The following is a 25987-nucleotide window of genomic DNA, read 5'->3' as shown; positions in this document are numbered from 1 at the left end:
AGGATCTGAGCTCCCTTACGAAACAAAGTCTGTTCATCGTCTTCTTGTACAGCGTGTTGTTCCTCCAGTTTAGTCCGTTGTTCAGATGTATGTTAATCAGCTTAGTCAGAGATCATGTCCTTCCAAAAGTTGACCTAAATCTCCCTGCTCTTGGTGAAATTGAGGAGCAGATTATTTCAGCAATATTACCTCTCATAAACTTGACCACCAAAGTTGGAAAGTCTCTAATACACCCCTCCCCTGCAGAGTCATCAGAGAACTTCTGCTTGTGGCATGACTCAGAGTTGTAGAGAGAATCTGAGGTGTATGGTGAAGAGGAAAGTCGCTTGTGTTGCTCTGATATTCATAACCACTACATCAGACAGGGAGTTTCCCAGATAAAGATTCTTAAGCTTACCTGAGTGGCTTCTCTCGCTGCTGGTTGGCTGGTATTCAAGGCAATGGACTAATAAAAAACTTGATTTTCACGGTGCTTCCACCCACCACCCTATTTGAGTTATCATGAATAGCTCGCATGCTTATATTGATAGTTAACGACACTTCTGATTGTTGTAGTACTACAAAACTACCAGAAGGTGGTAGTAAATAGCCGTTTAAGAAAATAAAAGAAGTGAGGGAGAGTGGCTCATAACAGGGCGTTTCTGCTACAAAGTAACCCACTCTGGGCCCGCCTTTGTTCACGTCTGATTGGCTATTTCTTTTCAACTCTGGCGAAATCCTTTTCTGATTAGATAATGCCTCTGTCCGTCAGCCGTGACATACGTCACGTTGTTAGCTGTTTCGAAAATGAAACTGGCTCGTATCTGACTTCGAGAAAAAGGCCGAAGGAAACGAAAATAATAGAGTTATCAAAAACAATAGATACATCTCCGGACATTCACTGTTACAGACCGACACGGTGGAGGCACAAGAATCAGACGACTAAGACTTCATGCTACGGGATTCAGGAGGTGACATATTTTTGGTGAGTGAGGCGGGCCTGTTTTGTCAAACCACGACAACAACACCGTCTGAATCAGTTCTGTGTTGGCTCTGTGCGCCGATGTGTCACAGATAATTAATATTATCGAACAACCACTCGCCAAACTGCAGTTATCCGTGACGTTTTCTGTCCTTAGCTCTGTGCCGCTGTGTTTGTTGCAGTGAAACACTGGTATCTTCGTCACTGTCTTGTGTTCATGTCAGACAAGAAGACAGCAGTTCTAAGAAAAAAAAAGAGGTCGCTGATTTCTTTCGTTTACTTGCAGCTGGAAATGTTGAGCAGCCGCCAGAGATGCACGGGACGCACTGTACTAAAATGGATGTAAGTCTGAATTCCTGCATTCACCTGCCTTGGATATATGAGAGCTCATGAGAGGTATAAAAAAAAGCTAATCTGGAGGAGTTGTTGCTTTTTTTTTGGCAGTTAATATTGTGGTTCCCTCATGCCTTGTGTCTTACTTTCTTTATTTCTTTTTCCTCGTCAAAATTCAATTTGAATATAGTTAAGTCAGAATGCCATCCGTGGCTTTGTGTACTTCCTGTTGTATTATCATCAACCTAGAAGCTCTTGGTTGTGTATGTCATAGATGCAGCTTAACAGGGCATTGAGACAGAACCTTTGTCAGTATATAGAGTTTTAGTTTAATTTGATCTGTTGATTTTAGTTTCTTAGTGACAGGGGCATGTATTATAGGGTTACTCCACAATTGTTAGCATTGTAAAATGCTTCCCTGGCCATGTTTTATATTAAAAAACCTGTTAATGGAAACATAAAGTGTAAACCGTTGTTTTTTAACTGCTCTTTGTGTTTTCATCCCTCTTTCCTTCCACTCATCTCTCCAGTCTGTAGCAGTGGCTGCTCTGTGAGTCGGTGAAGCTGCTGTCACTATGGCACACTTTGACACAGAGTACCAGCGCCTGGAAGCGTCCTACAGTGATTCTCCCCCTGGAGAGGAGAACCTGTTGATGCATGTGCCTGAAGGAACCAAATGTAAGATGCACACACACAAAAACACCAGCTTGTGCACGAATACGCCCCCATGTTGCCTAACAACATACGTACTGATCTGAAATGAATCTTTTGCAGCCCAGTGGCACCACATAGAAAACCTGGACCTGTTTTTCCAGAGAATATCCTTTTATATAATTTTGCCATGGACAGCTTGAGTGCTGTGTTTTGAAACTGTACTGTCTCTGATTTTGAAATAGATTCTTGATGCACTCACAATTTTCCTTAATTTGCATTACGTCTATAACCTTCACCAGAAGAATGGATTCACCTGCATGCTTATGGGAGAGTTCTTTGAGCTGGTGTATGTATATAATCCATCATAAATATAAGCACTTCTTGTAGCCTATCTGACTTGCATCTGTGGTGTTCAACCCCTCTTACACGTATGCTTTCATGCTTTCCATTCCTCCCTACGTTTTTCCTTCCATCTCCCCCTTCTTTTTGCCTCTCTCCGTGCAGTCAGTTGCTGTTTGTGGTTGGCTTCACAGTGTTCCTAGCTAACTGTGTGGATTATGACGTCCTCTTTGCCAACAAGTTTGTAAATCACACCGATTCATCTAAAGTCACCTTGCCTGATGCATTTCTCCCAATGGATGTCTGCAGTGCGCGGTGAGTCTGTTGCACCACAGCTCCATTATCTATATTAAAGCAGTGTTGTTAACAGTGCTGAATATAGAGTTTGTCTACGAATGATACATGTACATTTTTCCTCTCCCAGTATCCGACACAATGCCTTTATGATCTTTGTGCTGACCATCTCTGGGGTGTTTTGGCTACATCGCTTAGTCAAGTTCATCTACAATGTTTGCTGCTACTGGGAGATTCAATCCTTCTACATCAATGCCCTCAAGATGACTATGGTGAGACAGACAAGTGAATGTCAGCTTGTTATTTATTTTAAATTATTTTTAGCAGGATGTTGGTAATGTGAAAGCTCGCTGTATTGACATTAAATACATCCAGTAATGTTTAGTGTATTCACAAACGGTGTGTCTTTGTGCTCCAGTCAGAGCTTCCCTATGCAACATGGCAGGAAGTTCAGGCCAGGATAGTTGAGATCCAGAAGGAGCACCAGATTTGCATCCATAAAAAGGAACTGACAGAGCTTGATATTTACCACCGCATCCTCCGTTTCAAAAACTACATGGTGCGTACATTTCTTATGTTATGTTGATGTGACTGTCTGGCTGCTGAGCTGTTCGACACAGCTCATTTCAAGTAAATGCTGTGACCTCTAGGGCTGGAATCAACCAAAGAAATCCGACTGAAACCCTGAAATTTCGACTAAAAATCGACTAATCGGGAGGCGGAGGGCAAACTCGAGTCTGACGGTTCTGACAGCATTTTGCATCACGTGCATCTGCGCAATATAATATGCCATAAATGTCGAAAATATACTGATACCAGCACAAGAAGGCAGTTAAACATAAAAGGCAATTCAGGGAAAATGATCTTTATCAAACATCCCAGATCAAGACAAGTGCAAAGCTGTGCATTGCTGCATTACGATAGAGGAGGCTTAACATCCAGCGTGGTCCGGGTGCATCTGAGGGATGCTGCCGTTGTTGCGGGCGGGTGCGTCTGCAGTTATAGCACGAATAGACGATTATTAGACTAAAATATTGAAATATGTTTAAAATTATATTAATAGCCTATGATAATGAAATATTACGCCATGTCTGTAGTTGAGCTGTGATATGCATTCGACTTTTTTGCCACACTGCTGATGTCTTCGACATGGATGGACTCACTGTAAATGAAACGCTCAAAATAAAAATAAATATTCAGCAAACCACCGGACGTAGAATAACGTGGAAGTTCTTCAGTCGACCTGTCTCTAGTGGGTTGGGCTAATCCATAATAGTGAAAACAAGGGGGGGTGTTCTCTGAAGACAGGCTTTTACCTGTGAAACAGGGGTGCTCTGAAAACACCCCCATTAGCACTTGGTACTTTCCTCCTGATGAAATTAACCATAGACTGTATGAAATGAACAGGGCAAAAAATTGACCAATCAGAATTTTGGTCGACCCAGAACGTATCGACCAATAAGTCGACTAGGACTTTACAGCCCTCGTGACCTCATACCAAACCTTTCTTCCTGCTCTCTTCTAGGTTGCCATGGTGAATAAATCGCTCCTTCCTGTTCGCTTTCGGCTTCCTGTCCTTGGGGATTGTGTGTTTTACACTCGGGGTCTCAAATACAACTTTGAGCTCATCTTCTTTTGGGGGCCAGGTGTGTTTGAAGTGTGTGTTTGCTTTGATTATCTCTTACAGGCCGATGTCTTGCATTGGATTAATGATCTTTGATGGTAAATTGGTGTGTTTACATATGTGCACATGTACTTTAGCATGTCTGCGCATGCCTGTGAGAAGTTTTTTTTCCCTTTATCTGTAGGTTCTCTTTTTGAGAATGAATGGAGTCTGAAACCAGAGTATAAGAGAGGAGGCAACAGGCTTGAGCTTGCAGACAGGCTTGCATCTCGCATCCTGTGGATTGGCATTGCCAATCTGCTGCTGTGTCCGGTCATTCTTGTGTGGCAGATTCTTTACGCCTTCTTCAGTTACACTGAGGTAAATGGCTCACACTCGTGTCAAAAGTCTTAACGATTTCCTTTCGCTTTCATCAGTCATGACAGTAGAGTTTATGTGCATGCATGTAGGTGATCAAGCGGGAGCCTGGTTCTTTGGGGGCGAGATGCTGGTCTCTTTATGGCCGATGTTACCTGCGTCATTTCAACGAGCTCGACCACGAACTCATGTCACGCCTCAGCAAAGGCTACAAGGTCAGTGCATCACCTCATTCCCAGCCCATTTCTGCACAAGGACCACAAATCAGGCTTTTTCATAAATCTATAACCCATTGTGGAAAAAAGAGAGAGATACAGAGTAATCTTAAACAAGGCAATGCAAATTTCACTAATACTGAGACGGTTCTGTGTTATACTTATTATGTTACAACCGCACACTCATTCATTGTCTGAAGAGTTCATTTTTAAGCCGGGTTCGTCATTGTTTCTCTCTTTCTCTCCTTTGTTTGCATTTTTTCAGGCTGCATCCAAGTACATGAACTGTTTCCTTTCACCTCTGCTGACAGTGGTTGCCAAAAATGTAGCTTTTTTCGCGGGGTCTCTCCTGGCAGTCCTCATCGCCCTAACAATCTATGACGAGGATGTTCTCGCAGTGGAACATGTTCTCTCATCAATAACGCTGCTTGGAGTGTGCATCACAGTGTGTAGGTAAGAGGCAGCGCCACGCTTTGTACCAGTTATTGTCGCCTGTCAATATCCACGTTCACGATCAATTGAATTACGTTTATTATACCGTTAGAATGGCTCGCTGCAGCTAATCGGTGCAACTTTATGAACAAAATGTATGAAATAAATCACTGGTTTTCCACAAGTGTTTTCCATCTTTATAAAACTGATGTGTTAAAAGGTCAGTTGCAAATAGAAATCATGAATCCAAGACTTGTCTCACTTTCTTATGTTTGCCATCGACCATGAGCTATTTCTTTATTGTTCTTTTAAAGCTGCCCGGAACTGTAATTAGTGACTTGAACGTGTTGACCTCATATTTTTTCGTATGTTCAGTGTGTTTTCTTTCATCTCCGTGACTCTCCTCAGGTCATTTATTCCTGATAAGCACATGGTGTTCTGTCCTGAGCAGCTGTTGCGGGTCATCCTGGCTCATATCCACTACATGCCTGACCACTGGCAGGGCAATGCGCATAGATATGAGACCCGAGACCAGTTCTCACAGCTTTTTCAGTACAAAGCAGTGAGTAAAAGAAAAATAACTTGTAAAACATGTTACGTGTGATAGCAGCATCATATAAGTTATACCAGTGTAAAGATATTGCTTATTTACAGTAGAATCAGTGATATTATCAAAACCTGTACTGACATTTAATTTTACACATTCAATACTTACATTTCTTTCCAATAGAATGTTGTCTGAGTACAAGCTGCATCTTTCACTGATGCACTCACTGTTATTCGTATTCGTATCTCACTGAGACGAGTGATATTGCAGTTTTTTGTAGGAAGATTTACCCTCTACTGTCATTTTCATAGCACATTTCTGGAATACTTTTTGTGTGCTTACGACTTTTTCACTTGTTTGCTTCCAGGTGTTCATTCTAGAGGAGCTACTAAGCCCAGTGGTGACGCCCATCATCCTCATCTTCTGCCTGAGGAGGAAGTCTCTGGAGATCATTGATTTCTTCAGGAACTTCACTGTGGAGGTCGTAGGGGTTGGAGACACCTGCTCCTTTGCCCAGATGGACATCAGACAGCATGGACATCCAGCGGTAAGGGACTGACTCGCAGATGAACACACATTTACAAGCATGCAAATGTCTGGGCTGGTATGCAGATGAGTGATTAGTGTTTGATCTTCGTTCTGCAGTGGATGTCAGAGGGGAAGACGGAGGCGTCTATCTACCAACAGGCTGAAGATGGGAAGACAGAGCTATCACTGATGCACTTTGCCATCACCAACCCCCACTGGCAGCCTCCTTTAGAGACCACTCACTTCATCAGCCAGTTGAAAGAAAGAGTTCACAGAGAGGCCACAGGAGCTGAAACACATTCGCCCTCCTTGTCAGAGTCTGAAGTAGGATGATGCACCAGGATCTGTGCCCAACTATCACAGCGGTCGTATCTAACCCCTTCAGAGGTATTGATTTTACTCTCTTGTTCGCTCTCTTTCTTGTAGCCAAGAAGTCTTGTCGCAAACCTCGTGGCAGGCCCCTCCACACTGGCTTCTGTACATTTTGGCCGCGACAGCTCTTTGACCAATCATGCAGCAGCTGGTCTAAGCGATGGAGCGTCTGCTTTGCGCTCTCTTTCCCCAATCAGCAGCAGTCTTCATCTGAGAGGCAGTTTGAGTGCTGCTCATCGAGCCAGTGGTGTAACCAGCAAAGCAATGACAGGTTCTGGGTAAGTTAGCGTCCTCTCTGAATTGCTTCGACACCTTTTTAAGGCTGCAACGTCCTAATGAGATTTGATTGCGATTTTAAATGCAAAATGTAGATTCCGTTTTTCGCCTTTCTCATCCCCTCCTTTTGGTCTTCCCATTAGGACCGATGCCCGAACTGTGAGCTCAGGCAGCAGTGCGTGGGAGGGTCAGTTTACCAGTTTGGTCTTGTCAGAGTATGCCTCCACTGAAATGAGCATCCATGCACTTTACATGCATGAGGTAAACCTGTGTGTGTTTGCGAAATGTTTGAGAAATTACTTGACAAATCCTCTCCCTTCATCAGCCCATTCAACTCTGTCCCGTTTTCTTTTCCCGAAGCTCCATAAGCAGCAGTCTCGTGCCGAGCTGTCCCGTCACACGTGGCACAGACAGGAGAGCGATGAAAGCAGTGACAGCGTCCCAGATGAAGTAAGGAGCGAGCCCAATACTCACTCTAGAAACTTCCCACGCTCACACACTTTCCCCACCACGGTTCCCAGTCCAAGTGCCATTCCCACCTCAGTCTCAGCCAACAGCGGTACCTCCACTGGCCAGGAAGGGCCGAAGCCACCGAGCAGCAGTCAGCGGCGCCACAGTGGACCGAGCACAGGTGTCTTTTTTTTTTCTTTGGAACATAATTGCTTTTTAAAACTTAACACAATATGTTTTGGCTCTCTCCGTGGGTGTGCACTCCGTGCTGCATTGTTATACCTACAAATGACTCTTACATTCTTTCGGAGATGCAGTACCTTGAAAAAAGATGGGAAATATGTGTAAAACCCTAGTTTAAAAGGGTAGTTCAGTTTCAATTGTCAGTGGATCTTACACTGGCTCAGAAGACGGGTGCTCAGTTGTTTTATAGTTGTTTCTCATGGTTGGGGTTTGGCTCGGCTGGTGCTATACAAATCTGTGTTCAGTTCTGATCTTTGTGAACCACTTTGTGTTTGCGTCTGGGTTTCAGACCATTTTGGTGCAGGAGGAAAGGTTTCAAGGTTGGCCCGTGTGCCCATGGGTGGGTGGGCAGAGGACGGTCAAGCAGCACCGAAACACCATGAGCCTCTTCCAGAGGAGAGTTCAGAGGATGAAATGCCTCCTCGCATACACAAGGTGAATGATCTTTGTGTGTGACAGGAGTAACAATGCTACTTTGCTTGTTTGTGCTGTAAGATAATGGATATATATGCTCCTCTTTTTGTCACTTCAGGTTGCATAATCAAGCCATGTGAATAGCTATCTGCAGCCTACCTTCCACAGATATTCCAACTCACATCCTCATCCTCGTCCAAACCCTTCCCCTGGACTGACCCAATCCTCGCACAGATGAAGATGGAACTGTGTAAGGGGTTCATGGCAATCCCTTCAAACACTCAAGTAGTGAAATCATCCGGTTTATGACATCCATAAATCATTATGACTTTTTTTACAAGCCTAAACAGGCAGACAGGGTAAACATCTGTCTGGAAGAGGACGTAGAGGATCAAGTTATTTCTTGTAGCCATAAGAAACATCACACTAAACATGTTTATAATGTCAAAGGATTCCAAAATGAAAGTGCATGCAGTGTTGCTCCACGAAGAGTGTGATGCCAACAGTTTGGCAAATGTGCAAATTAAGAATGGCTAACACGCGGACTTTCATTATGTATATCTGTTCTTGCGCTAAATAGCAGGAGAATGCATATGACACCTTGTGATTTGCATTTAGCCTCTTTAACCGAGAGCTTCAAGTGACAAAAACATCCAGCTTCTACTTTTAAATTACATTATGTTTTAATTCTCTCTGCATTTATTTCTTTAGAAGTGAATTTTCTAAAATGTTCTCAAGGCTTTTTCCAAGGCTGGTTCAGTTTGCACAGATAGATTTGTGTTTAAAAGGTTAATTGTACAGAGCAGCTGCTTTCTGCATACACACATGCACTGTGAAGTGAAATGATCAGATTCTCACAACTGCAAGGCCAGCATTCCTCAACGTGTTGTCAGAGAGGCTATATTTCAGCATATTTTAATCTGATGTCACCCGATTTTTGCTTGTTTACCGTTAATTTGTCTTAAATACTTGCTTAAAGGGTTCAGTTAAAAAAGGGAGACAGTTTTAAGCACATAATGTTAATTCTCTGCCATTTAAAGAGGTCCCAACTGCAAGTGCATGAACATCATCTACGCATTTCTCTGAAGAGTTTAAACTAGATTACCACATCCAACCTAATCACAGCATGATATTTCTCTGTTTCCATATCAGTAAGCCAATTTATTAAATGAAGAATTATGCACTTTAATAATTTGTTAATACAGAGGGTGCCACTTGACTTTGATTGTGTATTTTCTTATATACATTTTTAAGTTATTTTATTTATCAAAGAGATGTGCCATGTTGGGAATCAAGTGTACGATTAACAACCGCACTAAGTGTGGGAATGGGTTTGGGATTGAGAAATTCTGTCATCCTTCTGAAGGAATGCAAAGATGAACGATGCAGTGATTCAGTGCAGTAAATTTTAGTGGTTACTGTCGATTTTTGTTTTACGGATTCTGTATAATACTACTTTGTACAATTGTAAATTCATCTATTAAAGACACAGCTATCATTTTTGGTGTAGTCTGTAAATTTATAAACAAGCTAATTATAATGACTAGTAATCCATCTAGATACGACTTAATTATGAATTTAGAATTAAGATAAAGCCCAAGAGTCCTTTGTACACTTGACTTTGTGAACCCACAACGTCATGTCAACAGCATACTCAACTTGTAAATTGTGCAGATGCGAGGCAGAGCCCGGATAGCTCAGTCGGTAGAGCATCAGACTTTTAATCTGAGGGTCCAGGGTTCAAGTCCCTGTTCGGGCGATGATATTTTTTATTTTTTATTTTTAAGTCCTATACAGAATTTAATCAAACTAGTTGCCCCAAGGCTAAGTGACACTGACTTTTATTGTTTGACTTTTAGTAACACGTATACTTTTTCCGAGATCCGCGCTCACTGCGGTGTCGTTGGATAGTGCAACATTTGAAAAACAGAATACGTCTTATGTAGCTCTGAGACGCCACCAACTTAAATAACAGATAAACGTAAATGCAATCGGTGGATATCGTAATAGCACGGAAAATCTTTGCGAAATTCAAGAGGTGTATTTATTCCCCCATGAGTTTACATGTTGACCACCGTGGCCAGAGGGGGGCTCCAAAGAGGAGCAATACTACTATACTTCTTCCCCGTCTGTTTCTATGCTATGTTGTCTTACAAACAAACAAAAAATGTCCTTAACATTTCAGAAACTGATGTGACATTTCAGAAAATACAGCATTTCACAAAACAATAGAAAACAAAAACACGATGAAAAAACCACCGTCGTTGCCCTGGATGGAAACCGTACTTGAAACTCCTCACTGAAAGATTCTGTACATTCAAAACACAGTACAGTAGAGGTGTGACAGATAGTTACTTACTTTGGTTGGTTAAAGGGGATGTCAATCCAAGAATGCAAGCCTGACGCAGAAATCTAATTGGTCAGTCACATTCTTGCTTTGATTTATGAACTTGATAGGCGGTGCTTATGCTTATTTTCGTCCAGTAAATAACTAACTAGACGAAAATTCCATTGGCTGGAGGTTTAGAACGTCACGATTTGATTGGACCGTTTATTCAAGGAAACTCGATAAGGGCGGAGTTGAACCGTCTTGGCGGCCATATTGAATATTATCTGTTGACAGTTGAATCTAAGAGGTTCAAACATTTTGTTTCAGCTAAGTTTTTTTAATTGAGGATCTTTTGTGTTTTACAATTCTGTTGGGACATGTATATTATTCTTTTGGCTGCTGTATCTAAACCAAGTCATGGATGAAGATGAACGGAGAAGGAAAGTAGAAGCAGGGAGAGCCAAGGTTTGTTGTTAACAATTAACGCATGCTAACACTTAATGCTATCAGTTAGCAAACTCTTTTGTCATAGCTTTGCGTTGGTCCTAGCTATCTGCATCCACTTCAGAGAACAGTTTACGTTTGTCGTGGCTTATATTCCTGCTGGGTTGGTTACAGGTATTCCCATCGCAGTCTGCCGCAGTTTGATTATTCTCCAGGGTTAGCAAACGTGATCTATTTTTGAAGTAGGTTGGTGGACTAATACATCTTATCGTCTATTATATGAGTTATTATGAGTCCATCAATGTCAGAAATATTAACTTAGTTAACAATATGTGTTATTTTCAATTATTTTTTACTAAAGAGTATTCAAATGGTACATTTTTCAACAGCCAATATTACTCTTACCCACAACGCCAGTTTACCGACACATAAACGTGGTTTGTGACTACCCATAGTTATGGCAAAGCCTTGAAAAAAGATTAGATAATTTACTGAGAGTTCCCGCTATAAATCTTGGACATTGGCCACTTTATTATTGAACCTCTTCCTTCAAAAACTGTTTGATCAAGTAGCATTAAGATGAGTGACAGATTTATGGGGAAAAACTTGAACCGGTCCATTGAACGAGTCTTGTATCCTTGTAGCCGGGTGATGTTGGGGTTTATTTTGCTACATGGTTTAGGTCCACTTGCCATGTTAGAGAAAGATCCCTGCACATTTTTTCTATGCAAAATTGTTATGATCACTTTCATCACTTTCCATCCACGGGGGTGAAAGAGTTCCTGGAAGGTTTGAGGATGAGAATTCAGACCGTATAACCCAACCTGATTGAGCTCATTGGCTAACGTGTTAGACACCATCATCAAAGTGATGTCTTGGGTAGGAAATACTGTTTAAGATCGGTAAACTCAATACCAAGACCTGCTGAAGCTGGCCAGTTGGCACATGGTGGCTTAAATCCAGTTTTTGTTGTGGTAACCCTTGTTTTGTAACGTGCTTTTAGTTCTTAGGAGCATTCACAAGAAATGATGGGAGATCATTACAGAGAGGCCGTACAATATGGTGTGCTCTTCACTGGTGTGTGAAATTGTATCATGGTGTCTTCATAAAGGGCAAACATCCAGTGGGAGGGCACATTAGTAATGGGCCAACAGTCAAGAATGACTTTGCTGTATTAATGACGAACTACATTTTCAAAAACCTACCTATTAAACCTTATAACCTGTTCAGCTAATTAGGTTTTAGTCTATTTCCATCTCATAGTGCGACACATGCAATATATTAGAGCAGTATATACATACGATGCATAATATCCACAGATAACTCACTGAAACATTTATATTTCTTATAACAGAATTCATCCAACATGCCTCGAAGCCAGTCGGTAAGTATTGAAAGTGGTGACTGGCGGACCTTTGGCATTTTGTTGGGATTTTGGGTTGCTGATACTTTATTACTTTGTGATTTATGATTTCTGTCCTCTTATTTTTCCTCTTGTGTTTAGGCCTGTCACAATAATTATTCTATTCATCATATGATGTTTTGACATAACCTCGGTAACTGTTGAGCTTAATATCGTACATTAGTGTCTGTTTAAGAATGTTGCAGATGGAATTTATCTGACATATTTTATTGATATTTCTGGTCGACTTGCTTCTCTCTCTATTCTCACATGCTCTTCATTTGTTTTGGAGCAGAGAAGCTGAAGTGCAGACTCTAATAGATCTGAACATTTTTAAGTAAAGTAACTGCTCTTTGAAATAATGCACTTGCTTTACAATTTTAAATGGTATCGGTGAAATCAGTAGGTATTGAGATGACAGTTGCTGTTGATTGCATTTATTTCTGGGGGGAATACATTGTCCAAACAAAATGGTTGTTGTGACAGGCCGACTGACTCTTCCGCTTTTCTGCACCATGTTTTGATTGTTATCAACGTTTGACAGGCAAACCCGTCTCTCACGGAAGAATCGTACACTGTTGTAAATCGTGCATTTTTGAATGATCAACAATGTCAACCTGGAATGTATTTTCCAGTACTGATTGGAGAACCTAAAATATGCACCCTGTAATGCTGGTCGCAGGCCATCAGGTGGTGTACTGGTCCCATGAGATTTAACAAGGTTGACATTGTTGTGCTTGAATCTCCCTGATGATGTTGCTATGGCAACGCAGGGCTGTCAGTTGCCCAGTCTGTTTGCTTCATCGGATGGCTTGATTTCTATACCACAATGAACGCATGGCACGTGTATAAAGAGGAGACAAAAGAGACCTTAAATGAACTGTTTAACTCAACTGCATTCCATGTCTTGATGTTGACATGGTTGAAAATATTGTAGCAGCATACAGCAGCCCAATCACGTCTGATTTCACTTCAGTCAACTCCAGCTAGCTGTTTACGCAGAAGTGGCCTTGAGGTAAATGCAGCTCATCAGACTGATTTCTTTCAGAGAAGTGATGTTTGGTGGCAGGCGGAGGTGCTGAATATGGTGATGGCAGAAGGATGGGGCGGGGTTTGAAGTGAAGCAAAACCTACAATGTGGTTTTAAGCCCGAGCATATATCGCAATCAGAAAAATCATCGATGCACACAATGAAATCATGCATCTTGTATGTGACTCATTGCACAAAGCAACAAGTAGGTCTTCCGGGACCATGTGATCTCAAATTGAATTGAGCATGCACACTCTGATGCTGCTTGCCACACAGAGCTCTGTCTCCTCCTCTCCATGTGAATGCATCTCACAGTCTCCACCCTCTATCCTTGGTTTAGACGTATTCCATCCTCTATACAGAGTTTGAAGATCCCTCTGCTCTGTTCGTTTGCTTAACAGCAAGTTTTAGACTCAGAGGTTGGGCAGACTGTACTGTTGCCGGCAGACTACTAGAATCTACATTTGGACCACTGAGAAACTGGCTCGATAAGGAGGAATTGACAGATCTGACCACCAGCAAGAGAAGAAGTCAATCACTGATTGTCAGATATTGATTGAGAGCTCTGTGTGAGTCTCTTATCACAAAGAGAATTGCTGTACGCTTTTTATTTTTTTAAAGCTGCTTAAAGAGGAAACAGTCCGGGAGAGAGAGGCGGCAATAAAAAGAGGATTGTGTTGCAAAGGGATGTGGCCGGAGGTGAATTGCTACCAAAAAACGATCCCTCTGGAGTTTAAGCTAAATAACGGCTTGATATTTTTTATTTTTTTTCTGATCTATGGAGTAACTTCTCAGTACAGATTCTGGGTATTTTTTGTCTTCAAAGTTCCAGTCAACCAGTGTGTATCTCTGATTTTGACATTTCTGCAAGATGAAGGATGCAGAGTGACAGATGTACTTCTTTTTTTTTCCTCCTTTTTAAAAAAAAAAAAAAATCTATTTTTCTTTTTGCCTTGCTCTATCTTTGGTCTGCTGAGGTTATCCATGACTCATTAAAATCTGCATTTCTCACGGGCGTGCTACAGTTCTCTAGAGGTCAAAGAATTTTTAGCATCCTCGACCCATTTTGAACTTTATCTCCACAGGTTATCATGTAGACTATTTTGGGTTTCGGTTTGGGATTTCTTCTTGCTTCAGTGGCTTTTTTTTTTTTCCTTCATAACTGACTCATCAAAAAAAGTGCTTCCAACTCTTATTCCTGTCTACACTGCAGACTATTAACAATTTCTACTGTGTATAAATACTATGCTTGATGGTGTCACAGACCATAACATATTGATTACCTTTTTATAAGTTTTTAATCTTGATTCTATAAATCTGGACTCGAGCCCTTTTGCACCTCTCAGCCCTGAGCTTCGCCATGCTGGTAGTTTGGTGGTGCTCTGTGGTCCTGACCTATGTGTCCATCTACCTCTCACTGTCCTTCCTGCGCAGCTTGCTAGTTTCAGACAGAAGCGGGCGAAAAGCGACAGCGCGGGGGCGGCGAAAAAGACGCAGAAGAGGAAGGGTCAGACTGTCCCAAAGAATGACAGCTCGGCGCAAGATGGACCCATAGAATCGGCTCTTCCATCGGGCGAGGCCACAGAGCTGAACAGCAAGACCAACCATGAGGTATGCCACTGGTTGCATAGAGACTATCAGCCATGCGTCAGTGGACTTGCAGAGAAGGTTGAAGAAATTAGATTTCTGTCACATTAGTGCTTTAATTAAATCTAGTTTTCAGCACTTATTTTTGCTCTTTTGTATCTCTAACACGTTTATATACCAGTCGCTGTAGTTGACTGACCTGTGTTTGTCTAATTCGGTTTGCTCTGTGCATTTTTTTTTCCTTTTTTTATTTATTTGTTTAATGTGTTGTCCAGACCCCCTGTCTGATAAACATACATTAGAGAACTGGGTCACTACCCATCACATTGCCTGTAGGGCATGTTGCCATGGCAACCTTGTCAGGATTAACTAAAGCACTACCATCTGCCTTTTTTTTTTTTTTTTTTTTCCAAAAGGGAAGGTTCACCAACTACATGAAGTTCACATGTTTGCAGCACTTTATTTGGGTTGACATTGATAAAGTTAAGGGTTAATTCTAGTACGGGTCATTCTTCTAGGAGGCCCGAAAGCCAGAGAAATCTCAGGATGAGCAGAATGAACACAGGAAAGATCGGTCCCCGTCTCCTGAGCGAAGCCCATCTCCTGTGGAAGACTTGAGAGAAGAGGAGCTCGCTGCACTCACTGGCAAAGAGCAGCTGAAGGTATCAGTAATAAGATATTTACTGTTTAAAATCTTTATATAGGTTTTTAAAGGAATTTTATTTTTGTTCATTTAAATGTGCATATTAAATGTCAAATTTGCTGTTTTGAAAGACACAACTCAGTAATTTGACCTTGCAAATAGTTCCTTTTAGGCTTTAATTCAGGTGCTGCTGCTAAAACCTCAACTAGGCTTGGGTATGATTCCAAATGCAAAGAGATTTCAATGCAGTGAATTCTGTAATGTACTTGGTTATAATCCTAACCTTTATATGGGGACTTGAGCCGTTTGTGGATTTCTGTGTTCTCATCAACCCATGGGGAATGTAACAAGCCCTGGGTACACATTAGAGGGACAGAAAAGTTGTCTTGGAGAAGGCTGTTGCAGGTATCCTGCATCTGAAACAGGTGTTAGCTGTTTGCCAGATGCAGGCTGTTGGTGACGAGTCATGGCAAATATGACTGGATGCGCCCCCATGTTTGAGGTTCTCTATGGTCTACATTTTCTTAATGGTATCCTCCAGTAACAGTTTGTAGTGCATCGATAATCCTGCTTATAACATGGCTGGTTTCCTGTGTAACCAAGAGGTTAAAGAGCAGCTATACTGTGGGTCTAAGAAAGAAATATATGCTTTATACTCTGTGTATTACACAACCTTTTAAGCAAAGCATGTGGACGTATGAGAGGGTTTGTCTTGTTTGCATATAAAACGGACTCTTCCACTGTTTTACCTACAGCAATTACAGCAAGCTGTTGAGAAGCGTAATGAAATAATTGCCAAACTCAGCTCCAACCTGCAAGAGGCCCTGGCAAGTAGAGACCAGGTACAACTGGAGGCACAATCGCTTGCTGGACAGATTCAGGCACTGCAGAAGCAGCTCCAGCAGGTCTGTCTCTCAGATTGACAATAATTACATAATTTGATGCAATTCCTTATAGCTACTGCATCTTCATGTGCTTTGTATTGTTTGTTCATACAGACCAGTTTAGAATTTCTACGAATCAGAGGTGAAACAGGAGCTGAAGTCCTTAACTGTCGGCAGCATCACCATGGCCAGTCCCAGGATACAAACATCAATCATAATGAGGCGCCATCGGATGGATCAGGAAGCTCTGGCTCTCAGCCACATCCTGAAGGCTCCAGCATGGACAATGACAAAAAGATGGACACCATTCTGCACAAGCTCAGATTGGAGCTGGAAGAAGAAAGGAAGAATGGCCAGCGCATATGTGCCGAACTAGAAGAGGAGATGAAGAAAAACCAACATGTCCTTTATTTACTGGACAAGGAGAAGCAAGGGAGGGAAGAGGAGCGACAGGAAAGGGAGGCACAGCTGCGAAACCTTCAGACCCAGTTAAGCCAAGTCCAAACTCGGTGCCTTGAAATGCAGCAGTACAAAGAGGAGAAAGAGCAGCTAAACAGAGAAGTGCTGGAACTGAGGAGAAGACTTCAGGGAGAGGAATATTCGGAGAGGAGATTTGGTGAAGAAGTTTCAAACTGTGCTCTACGTCTCGAGAGTCTTGAGGAGGAAAGACGTAGACAGCAGGAGGAAATGAAGAGGCTCAAAGAGCAGCACAGAGAGGAGATTGAACGTGTCGGGCAACTGTTGGACGAGAGGGAACAAGAGCTTAAGAAGAGAGAGGAAGAGGTCAAACACCTCAAAGCTTCAAAGAACCTTCAGAACCAAGCAAAAACTGGATTTAGCTCTGATAGGATGAGTACAGATGAAGCCAATCAAGAAAGTGGAACTGATCAGGGGATTATGAATGCATCAGTACCTGGGGATATCTTGATGGAACGTTATTTGTCTTCAGCCCCCTTTGCACTCTCACAATCTTCAATGGTCAATGAAAGCCTTGAACGCTGCAGTCAGCTGGATATATCTGCAGACTGCAGGTGAGAGAAGTTACATCTTTATTGTGACAATATCTGTATGTCATTTGTGCTTATGAGCTTCATTACTTGTTATTTTGCGGGCATGCAATTAAATCTCCTAATATGTCTGTGTCTCTCAACAGTTTTGAATTGAACAGTGAAGTGTTTGGAGATCAGCCTCTTCTGTCGATTTCAAACCGTCCCTTTGAAGAAAATGACAACATTGAAAACATCACCAGCTCGCAGTACTTTGCCCCAGAGGCTGGTGACTCTAGTCCTCATCCCCTCTCCCAGTGGCCTCATAACTCCAGTTCTGATGAAATGGGGTTGAGTCAGATGTCAGAGCGGCCATTTGAGGAGACAGACTTGGAAAAAGAACTGCTGAATCAGCAGTGTGGGGAGCTCCGTGAAGAGTTGGCTCTTAAGGAGCGGGACTTGAATGTGTTAAAGGAAGAGGTCCTCAAGAGTGCGGAAGAACTGGAGGAAGCAAGGAGCAGGTAATGAAATTAGTCATTTTTAGGATACAGTCATGTGAACAAAGTGCACCCTCTTTCAATTCTAAGCTTTTATGTATTTGGACACGATGAGAAAGCAAATCTTCTCGTTTTGAAAATGACATCCGTAGATCATCAGATGAACAAAAACCCAATACAAGTATTTCTTCCATAGATGATAGATAATTGATCATCAGAAAGTGTGAGGGCCTCTGTAAAAGCATAAGTTTTGGTTTAGAGCATTCAGATGTGTGTTAACACAATGCCAAGGAGGAAAGACACCAACAGCAATCTTATGAAAGTAATTGATGCTGCCCATCAATCTGGGGAGGGTTAAAAGGCCATTTCAAACCATTTGGAGTTGATCACGCTACAGTGAGAAAGATTATTCACAAGTGGAAAACATTCAAGATGGCAGCCTCAGCAAGTTTGTTCCAATGTCCTGACGCAAGTGTTCTAGAGTCAAATATCAGATAATTTGCCCAACAAACAACAAAGTTTAACTGAAATTGTTAAACTGACAAATATCCCAATGGCTGAAAGAAAAGAAAAAGAAGGAGAAGACTAGAGAAGTGTCTTCGGTGTTGGGACTACAATAAATATATGTTGGAGTCAGATTAAGTCTTTCTTGCACTGGGGTGCATCAGAAGTAATGAAATTTCACCTTTCAACAAAAAAAAAAACGTGTTTAATAATACTTTTAAGTAATTAAAGCTCTTAGATTTTTTTAATCAATTTACACGAGATATCTTTATTGGTGTCATCTCTTGTTTTGCTAAAGCTATCGATTGATTCTCTGATCAGTGAAACCTTTTGAAATGATCCCTGTACGTTTAGGTGGGCCCAAGTTACAGAAGAGCTCAGGCAAGCTCTCTGGGAGCTTGAGGAAGAGAAAGAAAAGGGGAGACTTATGGAGCAGGAGCTGAACTCGCAAGCCCGTGAGCAAGATGACCATGAAAATGAACTTGGTGCCTTATTTGAAGAACGAGAAGAGGAGAATGCAGTGGTGTCGATGGGACAAAGAGCTGAAAGCAATGCGGAAACCTCCCTGCTCGTCTCCGATCATTTTCCATCAGAGGAGGAAGATAAACTGGCAGGAGAGCTAAAGGAGGAGAAAGAGGATAAAGCTGCTCTCTTCTCTAATCAAAATCAGCAGGAGATGCAGGTATTGTCTCTGCAGGAAATAAACGTGTCTGCAGATTCTACCAAAGACAGCCCAAAGCTCAACGATGACATCCAAATGCAAACATCACAGGTATTCTGTAATAGTTTTGTTTTAACACCTTTGTTACAATATAGATATATTTTTATATCTTTTGAATAAATGTCTTTTTCCTCGCTCTTTTTGTTTTTTCAAAGGCTCACTGTAAGGCTCTCATATCAGAGTTTGAAGAGACAAAAATGGAACATAACACCACGTCAGCCCTGTTAAGTCAAAGGACGATCGAGCTCGAGACCCTATTGAAAGAGCTCGAAACCACACGTGTGCAGGTTTTAAGTGCCCAGACAGAAGTGGAGAGACTGCAGCAAGAACTATTGAAGAGCAGTGACAGTCTGGACCGTGTCAGAGAAGAGAAAAACCAACTGGAATCTCAAATGTCCTGTCTGAGACAAACCCTGTCCCATTTGGAAGAGGCCCAGGCTCAGTCTGTGCAGCAGAGGGAGGAGGACAAGAGAAAAGAACAACAGATGGACGAACAGATCAAAAAGATGGAACAAGTCCTAGAGGAGGAACTTGAACAGTTTGAGCACATACTGAAAGCCAAGGATGCGGAGGTGAGATACGTCATAATAACGTGATTTGTTTTTCTGTTTGAAGTTACCATGCCTGCTGATTAACATGATGTACAACATTATATTAAAGTTGGCCGAAGAGAAGGAGAAATGGGAGGACGAGAGGCAGGAAAAGGAAAAGCTCCTTAATACAACGCATCTGTTGGAGGAGCAGATGAAGGAGAAGGAAGAGGAGGTGAAGGCTCTCCTTGAGAAGCAGGTCCTAGCTGTGGAAGAAGCTGCAGAAAAGCTCAAAACTTGCCACCAACTGGAGAAAAAAGACCTGATGGAGAAACATCAGCAAGAGGTGGGGTTTACAAACTGTAAATATTGTCCCCGTGCGATTCGAGACGTTATGTATTCCAGTTTTTATATGATGAAAATAGTTATACAGCCTTGCTGTAGGTGTTTTGATGTGTTGTTCCTGTATGAATGCCTAGATATCTGAGTTACATGCTCGCCTGGAGAGAGAACTGCTGAAGCTGCAGGTCACAATGGAGGAAGAACAGAAGCGACAGATCAGCCTGATTAAGCAGGTATCAATTGGCCGCTGCATACCTTATTAGGATATATCAAGTGTTTGCATGTTATTGCAATCTTCTGCATACTTTCCTAGCTTTTATTATTGCCCTTTTTTTTTTTTTAGGTAACTGAACGCGAGCATGAGAGAATGATATTGGAGCTGACGGCCAAACACACCGAGGAGCTTAATCAACTGAGGACGGAGGTGTCGTTGGAGCTGAGGGAGAGCATGGAAGCAGCTCACCAGGCCGAGCTGCTGCAGGCACAAGTATATTATGCACAGACAAACACACGCTTTGAGCAAAATGGCTTTTATTTTCCCCCTAACTTTTATCATGCTTTGTAGTCACCACTAATAATTATTAGATTCAATTTATTTTCATTTTGACCTGTTAAAATGGCTGTGAAGGAAAGTGGTAACAACAGCAGTGTAAATGTAATGTTACTGAGCAGTTTGCCATTAACATATAAGCCTAAAGCTCTCACACAAACTGTACTTTGTGTTTAGGCCCAGAAGACCTTTGAACTTGAAGCCTTGCATCGAAGCTTAACCACAGTCCACATGTCCCAGCTGGAGGGCTCTCAGGTAAACCTGGAGCAGGAGCAGGAGTCTGCTCTTAGCAAAGTCCGGTCCTCTATGCGGGAGGCATTTGACCAGGAAAGTGCACTCCTGCAGGCCCGTCATCAGTCGGATCGAGACGAGATCAAACGGCAGAGTCAGGAGGAGCAGGAGAGACGGCATGAGCTGCACCTACAGGAGATGAGTGAGTTCGAACGAGAGTGGTTCTCAGTTCAGTGTTTTCTCATGGAAGCTCTGTGGAGCATTATGGCTTTGTGTGAATTATTCTCGTTTTTTTAGTAGGCTGCTCAATAAAAGCAGCGTGGAATGATGGCTGTTGCCTTCGAATTTTTGGACCTGACAAATCTTTTGTGCGTTTGTATGTTCAGATGATTTGACGCAGCAGTGGGAGGCTCGTCTTGCTCAGGAGAGGGCTTCCATGGACGAAAAGCAGGCCACAGATATGCAGGTAAAACTTTATTACATTTCTATACACGTTATATTTTTGTCCTGCAGGTCTGTGATTTGAAATATTAAAAGATATTGCAATTTTTCTTAGGCTCTAAGAGAACAATGGGAGACGGAGGCAGAGGCAAACTTACAAAGGTCTCTCTCAAACATCCAGAACAGTCTCACCGCCACCAAGACGGAACTGAACAGCACCCAGGCCACCCTCACAGAGACCAGCAAAGCCTTAGCCGAAGCCAATGCAGCTCTGTCCCAGACTGAGTCAGAGCTACGGGACACACAGGCAAGGCTGGAAGAACTCCAAGCTTCCAGTATGGAGCAGGCTCGGAAACTACAGGAGGAGCTAAAACAAGCCTGGGCTGACAGAGATGCTGCTGTCTGTGAGTTGCGTCCCATAGTTACTGCTAATCAACATTTTAATAATGACAACTGTTTTTAATCCGTCTTCTGCAGCAGCATTTAGCCTTCCCTCCAGTCGTTGCCATTTCTAGTTAACATTACTCACTGTATTTTATGCATATGTGTTTTAATTTGTTATTTCTTTCCTTCTACATGCTCATTAGATTCTTTAGAGGAGTTGGTTTGTAGTCACAAGACAGTGCTTCAGGAAAAAGAGCAGCAAGTACACCACCTTGAGGAGAAAGAACGGCAACTGCAGCAAGAGGTCAGTTTATTCTAACACATAACATCTGGTTAAGTTGTGACTTTTTTTTTTTTTTGTCTCAAAACAAGGAACACAATTTTCCCTAAAATGTAAATAAATATTGTTCCTCATTTCAGTCACAGGTCAGGGAACATACAGTTGAAAATCCTGATGAATCATAGTTTGAATTTCCCACTTGTCAACCAGGTTTTGCACCTGGAGGAAGAGAAGGCCTCGCTCAAGCAGAGCTCAGAACAGGAAGTAGGACAGCTGTGGACCCAGCTGGAGAGCATGAGGACGAGTCGTCGAGAGCTGGGAGGTGAGACCAGCAGTGTTGATTTAAATTCTCAGCTAAGATTAAGACTTAGGCATATCTATTTAACGGCTAAAACGTCCCTTTTTAGCTGTTCCCAACACGACACTGATGAAAATAAGTCTTACTACTCAGATGTCAAATGACTGTGCGTATCCAGTTGTGTTCTTGCCTTTTTTTATTTTTCTGTGCTGTGTTATCTAACAGAGCTCAAGGAACAACTGCTGGCTCGGACATCTCGCGTTGACGACATCGAACGCCTCAAGACAGAGTTTAATGAACAGAAACGAGAAATCAAAGAGCAGAATGAGGTTGAGCTGGAAAATCTGAGGAGGTATGAGAGCACAAGTAGACGCTTATGCTCGAATATGAAGCCTTGATGCATTAATTGTCAGTGTTATTTTTTTTTTATTTAAATCAAAAACTGAATATTTTTATTATATTGGGTGTTAATGAAATGGTTTGCTTGCTCAGTCTTGACGCAAAGTATGTATATTCTCCCCTCATCCTTCTTTAGGTATTTTGAAAAGCGGTTGCATGCAGCAGAGGAGAGTTACAAAGAAGAAATTGCTCTGCTCCAACTGAAGCTAGTAGAAGGTGCCTTGGAGGAATCTGTACTTAAAACCACAGATGACAGGTTGGTCAATTGATTGCCATGCAACATGAGATTTATGCAGTAAAGTCTTAATTAAACGTCTTAGAATAAAATGTCTTTTGGGCTCTTCAGTACTCGAGTTCAAGTTGAAGAGGAAATAGATGATATTTCTGATCGTGTCAAACTGGAGAAACAGAAGGTAAGAGGTGCACATAAGTATCCTGCTGTTTGTAATGCGTAAATATGGTTGTGCTTCATAGATAAATGTTTTGGTGTCGGCTTAATTAGCTTCCCTGCTCTTTTCATGGCATATGAGGTATCATGCTACTCTGTTATCCAGGAAATGCTCGACACCCTGAGGTTTCAGCTGGAGGAGAAACATGAAGTGGATCTTTCCAATCTGCAATCATCTTTGTCGCTCTCTTTTAATGAAGAGCTGCAGCAGGTCAGACGCCAACTTAGATCTTTAAGTTATTGGCACAGAGCACCTTTACCCTTTTGCTTACAGGTTCTGTGCCATCATTTGTATATCAGGTGCGTTCAGACCTCACTGACCATTACTATGAAGAGCTGCAGGAGATGAAGACTCGTCATGCTCTGGAATTGGAGACGCTCAGAGCCAAACTCTCTGGCGATCATCTATTAGGTGCCCCACACTCGCACTTTTTTTTTATTTACCATAAACAAACATTCAATTTGGTGTTTTAAAAGTTTTTAAATTTGAGTAAACAACTCTTCAATCATCTTTGTCTTAGAGCTTACCCGAGTTCGTTTGGAGGCAGCAAGACAGGTTGAGGTGAGACAACTAACTTGAAAAATGTGACTTTTTGCAGTGTTTTTTTGTTGATTTTTAAATGGTTATTTCTCTTAATTAGGTTGAGGTAGAGCAGAGGATGTGGTGTCTCTCTGAGGAGCTGCAAACCAGGATGACAATCATCCACACACTGGAAAACAGACTGGCCGCCCTGAGCAAACAGCCTGTGGCAGATATGCAGCTGGATACTGAAAAGGTATAACTCTGAGAAATGATATAATTAGCCCAGTGGTCCGCACAGTCACAAGAAAACACATTTAATCATACTCTATGGTGCTTTTTATACCAACTTATTTGATATGTTCGCTTTAACTACTGCAGGTCGCCCTTCTTGAGGAAACTCTGCATTTGGAAAGGGAGACTGTGCAGGAAAACATGGCGAAGCTGAAAGAAGAGCTTGAACAGAAACATGACGGCGAGATCGCTGCACTGAGGTCAGACCTGGAGAGGGAGAGGGCACAGTTTGAAAAAGCACTCCATGATGAGAAGGAGCAGTTGAAGTCTCTACAAGCTGCTCTGGACAACGATGAAAGTAAGATAATTTTAAAAGATTCACATTGGTTGTCAGTTTTTGAACCAGTTTCTGAATGATGGTGTGTGTTTTAGGCCCACAGGTCGTCATAATGAGACAGAGATTGGAGGCTCAGTATGACAGTGAGCTGCAGAAGGCAAAGAACTGCATGTCTGTTGAAATCAAGGAGCTCACTGTTTTACTTCAGGAGCAGGGTGATGAGAGGCTGCGCCAAGCCCAGCAGAGGTGAGATCTGAAGCCAAGTTCATGCCGTAGGATTTTCCGTGTCACAGAATCATTGTTGTTCACGCTACATATTTAGTCTCTCTTGTGTTTGGGAACTTTTCTGTTTTATACCACATTGCTGATTTATGGCAGAGGTCTCAAGATTTATCAAACTGTTCCAGCTTTTACGCTGAAGACTCTTTCTGGTCAGAAATGTAGCGATGTGATACAAATGGCTCGTGGGAATGCAGACCGTTTTACTCAGTTGGTTGAAGAGAACTTGTGGTTTCCCTTCACGGCTTTTCTCTTGAGTCTGTATCCCAAGCAGAAAAACAACATTTAACTTTTAAACACTTTGTTTGGGAATGCTCTTTCCAATGCCAACTGGTAGTTTTAAAGGCTGCTCCAGGGGTCGCATTGGATAGTGTTGCACAAGTGTGACATTTAAACATTAAAGAACAGAAAGATTAGAGTAACACTGAGCTCGCGTGCTAACGCTGCTGCTTCAGCTTCAGCTTCACAGCCATGTTAAGATTAACCTGAGAAATTGAATTGCGCACATTAGATCCAAATCTGAGACATGGTGATGATGTTTTAGTTGGTCTCAAAAATGCCAGCCACAAACTCTGACATAAGCAGCTCTTTTTTTTTTAAAATGTTTTATTAAATTGCAACAAAATCATACTAAAATCTACTATTTATGGTCTGTGTGGTCAGATTTCAAGAGGAGAAATCAGCTTTGGAGCAGCAGATGGTTCAGAAATATGAAATGTCTGTGGCGGAGCTAAAGAACGAGCATAAAGTGGAGCTTGAACATGAGAGGGCAACACTTCTAAATAAGCACTCCCTCGAGATGGACGCACTCTGTGCCAAACACAAAGCACAACTGGATTCACTCGGTGCCAGTCACAGAGATCAGCTTGCAGCTATGGCGGCAGAGCTTGAAGCGAAGCACAACGCTGAGTTTGTTGCCATGGAAGCAGCCTTCAATTCCAAACTTAAGGAGGACCTTCAAAGTCTGGAGGCTGCTTTTCAAGAGACCAATCAGGCACAGTTGGAGGCTTTAGAAGCAGAACTGACTCGCAAACACCAGGAAGAGGGGGATGAATTGGAAAAGAGGATGCTGGGTAATATGGACACTTTGGAGGCCGCTTATCTGAAGGAAGTGCAAGTAAGGACACACAAGCCTTTAAAGTGAAGCGTAGTGTTTAGTGTTTGTCTACACTGTATAATAGTCTTCAGAGATGACAAAATGAATCAGTACAGCCACTGGTTAGTTTTCTCTGGTTGCAAATGATCTTTAGTTAATGTATCCAACTTCTTGATCTCAGGCACTACGCGATGAAATGGTTCACCTCGAGCAGAAGCAGCGGCAAGACCTGATTTGCCTGAATTCCGAACACAAACGGCTAATGGAGCGTCATGCTGCAGAGCAGCTGTCCGTCAGAGAAGACCTTAGAAAAGAGCTGGCTCAGGTACACATGGAGAAGTTTAAAGCCATGGCAGCGGAGCTCAGCCACGTTCACAAGGTGATAAATTCAGGTCGACATAAGTGAATTATCCATGTGAAGAGAAAAGGCTTTACTTTTAACAAAATACCTTAACATGACTTGTTCTTAACAGACTGAGTTGGCTGCTCAGAAAGAGGCTTTAGATGCTGAACACTGCAAAGCTCTGGAAACACTTAAGAAGCAGGTACTTG

General features: G+C 42.2%; 2 protein-coding genes and 1 non-coding gene across 6 annotated transcripts in view; all 3 read left to right on the top strand.

Annotated features, from left to right (window-relative positions):
- Positions 1–755: 755 nt before the first annotated feature.
- On the top strand, positions 756–9537 carry LOC140270108 (autophagy-related protein 9A-like). Its single transcript, XM_072365197.1, has 20 exons — positions 756–964; positions 1248–1303; positions 1825–1972; positions 2069–2112; positions 2230–2294; positions 2453–2602; positions 2712–2853; positions 3000–3140; positions 4107–4227; positions 4390–4565; positions 4655–4777; positions 5043–5230; positions 5618–5771; positions 6124–6303; positions 6402–6608; positions 6711–6934; positions 7076–7193; positions 7293–7563; positions 7915–8060; positions 8158–9537. The coding sequence occupies exons 3-20, from the start codon at positions 1870–1872 to the stop codon at positions 8164–8166; spliced, it is 2562 nt and encodes an 853-aa protein (XP_072221298.1). The 5' UTR covers positions 756–964; positions 1248–1303; positions 1825–1869; the 3' UTR covers positions 8167–9537.
- Positions 9538–9725: 188 nt separating this feature from the next.
- Positions 9726–9798, top strand: trnak-uuu (transfer RNA lysine (anticodon UUU)). Its single transcript has one exon. It is a non-coding gene; the product is annotated as a tRNA-Lys (tRNA).
- Positions 9799–10644: 846 nt separating this feature from the next.
- pcnt (pericentrin) overlaps positions 10645–25987 on the top strand; it is a 34960-nt gene continuing 19617 nt past the window's right edge. For 2 of the 4 annotated variants that reach the window (XM_072365740.1, XM_072365741.1), the window contains exons 1-29: positions 10645–10833; positions 12167–12196; positions 14679–14855; positions 15350–15493; positions 16230–16379; positions 16473–17389; positions 17512–17865; positions 18700–19117; positions 19222–19638; positions 19727–19942; positions 20076–20171; positions 20282–20425; positions 20666–20921; positions 21106–21185; positions 21276–21564; positions 21748–21848; positions 22035–22146; positions 22348–22474; positions 22658–22777; positions 22868–22934; positions 23076–23180; positions 23270–23381; positions 23491–23531; positions 23611–23745; positions 23871–24081; positions 24156–24306; positions 25003–25456; positions 25617–25814; positions 25909–25980. In XM_072365740.1, coding sequence (XP_072221841.1) covers positions 10786–10833; positions 12167–12196; positions 14679–14855; positions 15350–15493; positions 16230–16379; positions 16473–17389; positions 17512–17865; positions 18700–19117; positions 19222–19638; positions 19727–19942; positions 20076–20171; positions 20282–20425; positions 20666–20921; positions 21106–21185; positions 21276–21564; positions 21748–21848; positions 22035–22146; positions 22348–22474; positions 22658–22777; positions 22868–22934; positions 23076–23180; positions 23270–23381; positions 23491–23531; positions 23611–23745; positions 23871–24081; positions 24156–24306; positions 25003–25456; positions 25617–25814; positions 25909–25980 — 5742 coding nt within the window. In that variant the 5' untranslated portion in view covers positions 10645–10785. The remainder of the gene's footprint in view (positions 10834–12166; positions 12197–14678; positions 14856–15349; positions 15494–16229; positions 16380–16472; positions 17390–17511; positions 17866–18699; positions 19118–19221; positions 19639–19726; positions 19943–20075; positions 20172–20281; positions 20426–20665; positions 20922–21105; positions 21186–21275; positions 21565–21747; positions 21849–22034; positions 22147–22347; positions 22475–22657; positions 22778–22867; positions 22935–23075; positions 23181–23269; positions 23382–23490; positions 23532–23610; positions 23746–23870; positions 24082–24155; positions 24307–25002; positions 25457–25616; positions 25815–25908; positions 25981–25987) is intronic. The other 2 variants (XM_072365742.1, XM_072365743.1) reach the window with 1 other exon arrangement.

Source organism: Leuresthes tenuis, unplaced genomic scaffold (genome assembly GCF_036924035.1).
Source record: "Leuresthes tenuis unplaced genomic scaffold, fLeuTen1.0.hap1 SCAF_15, whole genome shotgun sequence".
Classification (NCBI taxonomy): domain Eukaryota; kingdom Metazoa; phylum Chordata; class Actinopteri; order Atheriniformes; family Atherinopsidae; genus Leuresthes; species Leuresthes tenuis.
Note: the sequence above shows the minus strand (reverse complement) of the source record. Positions and strands in the feature narration are given on the sequence as shown.